Genomic DNA, 5,317 nt, shown 5'->3' with positions numbered 1-5,317 from the left:
AGATTAAATAACTGAATCACATAGATTGTTCTGTTAAAGCCATGCCTGAAGATTTCCATTTTGTAAACAAAGAATTTATTTTGTATGGTTAAAATAAATCAATACTGATAATGGTAATGTTGGAAGTAGATAAATTTGGTGTAATTTTACTTTGTGTAAAAACTTTAATTTAGTACCTATTAAAATTTTACAAACTTCAAAGTGATAATAAAAACTAATCCCTTTCGCTCAAAACAATTTTTTCAAACAGAAATAATAAATTTAAAAAAGAAGTTATATTAGGATGAAGAAATTCTGAAGAGAAATATTTATAAACCATCTCATAAGAACATCAAGGATTACCTTTTGTTTTTAAAACAAATTAAATACACAATTTAATTTTATGATTAAATTCAGGTACATAAAGATTGACAAAAAGTTTGAAAGATGGCATCAACACCAGGGTTGAGCTTTTAAAAATATAAATTATTAAATAGTGTAAATATTAAAAATTTCAAATAAGAAAAATATAAGTCAGATCACAGAAATTTCACAACATCAATAAATAGTTTAATCATTTCTTTTAGAATAAAAAAAAACTTTACATGTACATTCTAAAAATGTTTGGACATTTCTGTTGAGCAAGTCTTGACGCGTTACATAAATAGTTGTATTAAAAATACTGTGAATTTCAGTGTCGTAAGTTAAGTACAAAATATTTTATAATAATTCAAAAAATAATTTAAATGAAATCGTCTGACAGTTTGAAGAATGTCAAGTCTGTCAATGAGATCGATAAATGCATAATTTTTTTCCCTCAAAAATATAAAATTGAAATAAATACAAGAAAATCATACTAAACAAAAACCTATATACAAAAAATTGGTTTCTTTCTAAAATGGAAAAGATGTAGAAAATTGTTTAGCCTTCCAGCTCTTTCATAGCATCTTCAAGCCTCTTCCGGGCAAGGTTGACTCGCTCTTCCTGTCTTTTAATATCTTCTTCAGTGATTGAAACGGCCTGGGATTAAAATAAAAGAGTGAAAATTTTTAAAATGAATGGACGGGATTAAATATAAATTGTAATAGTGACCTGAACAAGTGGTTGCTCAGGGTTGAGGTAAACGCCTGGATTTTTCTCAAGGGAGGCTTTCGCTCCCAGCTGGCCTGTTATAGGCTGACCGAGGACGTGTAAAGCAGTGGCCATGGACTGTAGTAGCGTCTCGTCATTGACATTTGGTCCGACTGATTTCAAATTCCTTGGTAGTTCCATTCCTTTGAGTTCTGAACCATCTATGTCACTCGCCCTCAGCCCTTCGAGTCGTTTCTCCCAGAACAACTGTTTCCAATAGGTTATCAATATTTTTATAAATTTGAAATTTTATTTAGCTCACCTGCTTGGGCTTTTCTTGGTTTCCATGTTTTCCAAACTCCGATTTGGTCTTACCCTCCTGGGTGCGGTACAGAGTCACTGGTTGCTTAAATATGGACGCTGTCTGTCTAATCGGAGGCACCAGGGAGGCATCATTCCGCATCCCTCGGCTGCTAATCAAACACATATTAATTAGAATCATCATAAGGAGGTTTTAAATTTCAACATGGAAAAGGTAGTTCATAAACATCAAATAAAAAGCAAGAAGAAAAGCTGGAAACATTTATCCTTAAAACAACTGCTAAGCTTAAAATCACAATTGTGTAAGCTTATCTTTACCATCTCATGGAAAAATCAGAGGAAGAAATTGAACACACTAACCCATTGATTTAACGTAAGTTTCAATATGTCAATTTAATATATCATCAGCAGCTTATAGTAATCATTTTTTAATTGATGGTAAAATGATTGTAAAACAATTTGCAAGCATGACCAACAGCTAGGTTTTGAAGATTAATCAAAATTATTGTAGAAAAATATTAAAATTTTATAAATAATTCTTTCCTAATTCTGTACATCACAATCTGGCACAATATCAGAACTACCTGGCTAACAAATCAATTATCCAATGGATAAGTTCAATTAACTTCTATAACACTTATTAATAGGTTGAGAGCTTTCAATAAATTTACCAAAAATAATTGAAAACTGATTTCCAAATAAGAGGTTTTTCTCATAAGTTGTTATTTTAAAAAAAAGAGGCCCATTTTGAATCCCATTTTGATTTTTTCCCTTTCAGTCCCACACATGCTTTTCCATTATTTTCACATGCCATCGACCTTTACCTGTAGTCAAACTGGTTAGCTCTTGGTTTTTTGTGCCTCCGCACCAGGAGGCTGTTATTGCACTTGCCGGTCGAGAAGTCGAACGCCGTCAGGTCGACGGTGTCGCTTATTGCGCGGACGAGCTGCGGCTTGCTTTCAAATTTCTGACCCTCGGGGCTGAAATCAAGAAAGACACAAACCCGCCCCATCACTATCAGTTTTAACTTTTTTTTTTAAATAAAAAATTACATGCTCCAACCACCCAAACATAAATATGGATGGGAGAAATTTTAAAATCTGATTCAAATAAACTCAGTGCTTTTTACTGACAAGAGTGAACGACAAAACCAATATAAATTTACAACACTTTATAAATATATTTATAACATAATAAATCAAGCTTGCAAAAAAGAACACAAAAGCGAGCACAAATTTAAAGATATTTTCAAATTAATAAATAACATAACAAATTAATAAGTCAAACATTGGTAGAACAATATGGTGCATGATAGTAGGGAATAAACATTTAATTGCTTTCACAGGAGAGGAGATATAATTGATATCCATGCTGAAGGTGTTCTTTTTGTTTATTGTTTTTCATAAACCTCTTTTCAGTGAATTAAACTTGAATTTATCAGATATATTACATGAGTATTCATCACTTTTACTTATTTCGCATGTACAAGGACATAACTGTCATTGCGTTTTATCACAGAATCTCAAATCTTTATACAATTACACGTAAAAAGAACATAGACCTAGAAATTATGAATGGTGGAGTGAGTGCGGTGTTCAATCCTTTTTAAAAAGATAGTTCCTACTCATAGTAAGTTGTTTTCCAACGATCCAGAACTATCTTTTTAAAAAGGATTGAATGTCGAACTTTTTAAGTATAATAATACATAACAAAAACAATATTAAGTAAATAATTATTTGTTTAACAAATGGAAATTAGACTGATGACTGAAAGTCAGCTGATACGCGCAAAGGACACATGCATGCACGAAACAAAATCACACCCATACACTGATGGACAAATTTAACCCACCACTCAATTTATTTAGTTTAAAATTAAATCCATTATTTTTCTACACTAGTTACAGGTAATTATGAACTATCAAAGTCAAAATAAACAGTAAATAATGCTCTGTTTACTTCCTTTATTTACTTTTGTACTGATTAATCCTATTTGCACAAAAAATATATTATGCACTTCCATTCTGCACTGCCTAAAGATTGCCTTCAGTTAATGTTTTTGATTTGTTGATTTTATTTGATATTGTTCTTTTTCTTAAAACTTTTTCAATGGCACCAGTCAGTCACTTGAGTGAGTATGACAGTGTCAAGTCATAACATTATTAGTAGAAGGATACAACCAGCACAAAGACACTAGGAGAATGAGATAAATCACTCTACAATAGAAAGAGTTCTTCTAAGTCTACCGACCAGAAATGAGATTCATCATCAGGCTTTACAAAACCGCAGCACAGTTAATGTGATAAGAATCTGATAAGACAAGTCCATGACAGTGTTTCAATCTCCTCCAGGACTGTAAGAAGGCTCAATGAAAATAACCTCAGGGCCCAGCACCCGGTTCATGACCATCAAATGGCCAGGCTTCAATATGCACGGGAAAATGTGTATTTAGATATTGTAAAATTGGGGATGAGTTCTCTTTACAGATGAAGGAAGAGGTGGCCTCAATTCTTCAGATGGATGTAATTTTGTAATATCATATGGAGACGCTGGGAGAAGGTACACCCCATGCTGTATGGTACCTCAGGTGTCATTCCACAGGGGGTCATTCATGTTCTCTGGGGTAACATTTCCTTGGAAGCCTGCACCGAATCGGTTGTTGCTTGAGGAAGATCTTTAAACTAACAAAAGTCTACTGCTATAAATCCTTCAATAATTAATTGTGGATAAAATTACAAAACTTGAAAACCAAACAGTTCTATTTATCATCATCACCTTGATCATTGATCTCAGGTACGTTTTTCAACAACTGATATGCAGTAAGTCTAGTACAATCAGGAGGGGGTTTGGTTGTTCATAAACTGAAAGTTGATTAAATAATACATTTTTCATGAAGTTTAACATCTCTAGAGCAAACCTAATATTTCAAATTGTTTTGCCTTGATGGCATTAAAATAGGTCGAAAGCTTGACACTACTAACAACTGAATTTGCTTTTTTTCTTCAAGAGCGTGCCTTGATCCAGAGTGTACTTGAGTGAAAAAGTGGTCAATATTTCTAACATTGTAAAGTGTCTGAGTGACAACCAAACTATTAGTAGTACAAGTACCTAACTGGCGTTCATCTAAATAAAGAAATTTAACAGCTAACAAGATAAAAAAATTGAATCTATGAATGATATTAGCAAAAAAAATGATTCTTTAATAAATTAGGTGTTCAACCCTGTAAAGTATGGTTTAACTGAAACAAAGGGGTCACCTGAGAAAAATACAAAATGCAGAAAAAGCTAAGACAGACCAGGATGATCAAACTACATAAGTATTTAATAATGTTTATCAACCTTTTCTTTTACAATCCATGTTTTTAAATTTGTAGATATTCTTCTAGAGTTCCTACCCTAATTAGCAATGACAGCTGAAGGTTGCTTGGATACCCTCAGACAAAATTCCACAGCACATTTCTGCTTGTCTGGACAGAACAGCCGATTTGAAATAGAAACAGAATCACGTACTTTCTAATAAAAAATAGTCTTCCTCGAGCAGGAGGAAATTAATTTTGATTGTTGGTCTCGGCCGTTGACCCGTGGATCCGTTAAACATAACTTAAGTAGTTTTTATTATTTTTATGCGTTTGATAAAAATAAAACCGACCAAATAAATGACGGTTGAGTGTAGTAAAATGTGTAAAGCTATATGAAGCAGGTCACCTGTAGTAGCAGACGTCGACTTTCCCGGCGGAGAGTCCCGACTTCCTCGTGATCTCTTCCCTCTGCCAGCCCTTTGGAAGGGCGGTGCAATCGTATCTTTTCTTCTCAAGGGCCGACATGCCGAAGAGAGTGGAAAATCGCGGAAAACGTTTTCCCTTTCGGCGCTGGATCAACCAAAACAAACCGAGCCGACCAAAACGAAAGCCCCTTCGGCACTGTTCCACCGACGACAATCGATACAC

At 33.7% G+C, this 5,317-nt stretch overlaps 1 protein-coding gene across 4 annotated transcripts; it reads right to left on the bottom strand.

Annotated features, from left to right (window-relative positions):
* Positions 1–230: 230 nt before the first annotated feature.
* On the bottom strand, positions 231–5,317 carry LOC106672690 (methyl-CpG-binding domain protein 2). 4 transcript variants are annotated; one of them, XM_014404303.2, is made up of 5 exons: positions 5,076–5,317; positions 2,196–2,351; positions 1,373–1,523; positions 1,072–1,317; positions 233–999 (listed from the first exon to the last, which is right to left on the bottom strand). In XM_014404303.2, exons 1-5 carry the CDS (start codon positions 5,192–5,194, stop codon positions 901–903), a joined length of 771 nt encoding a protein of 256 aa, XP_014259789.1. In that variant the 5' UTR covers positions 5,195–5,317; the 3' UTR covers positions 233–900. The 4 variants fall into 4 exon arrangements, with proteins under 4 accessions (XP_014259791.1, XP_014259792.1, XP_014259789.1 ...); XM_014404304.2 differs by having other exon boundaries at positions 1,373–1,520; XM_014404305.2 differs by lacking the exon at positions 2,196–2,351 and having other exon boundaries at positions 231–999.

Source organism: Cimex lectularius, unplaced genomic scaffold, assembly GCF_000648675.2.
Source record: "Cimex lectularius strain Harlan isolate CLEC.00 unplaced genomic scaffold, Clec_2.1 scaffold400, whole genome shotgun sequence".
Taxonomy (NCBI): domain Eukaryota; kingdom Metazoa; phylum Arthropoda; class Insecta; order Hemiptera; family Cimicidae; genus Cimex; species Cimex lectularius.
This window is presented reverse-complemented; position numbering and strand designations above follow the sequence as displayed.

Bases quoted from the DNA above. Each gene is read 5' to 3' on its own strand.
- LOC106672690 (XM_014404303.2), bottom strand. From the start codon at position 5,194: ATGTCGGCCCTTGAGAAGAAAAGATACGATTGCACCGCCCTTCCAAAG. The intron at 1,318-1,372 runs GTGAGCTAAATA...TATTGGAAACAG, and splicing joins ACCAAGAAAAGCCCAAGCAG to TTGTTCTGGGAGAAACGACT. The intron at 1,000-1,071 runs GTCACTATTACA...TTTTAATCCCAG, and splicing joins CTGAGCAACCACTTGTTCAG to GCCGTTTCAATCACTGAAGA.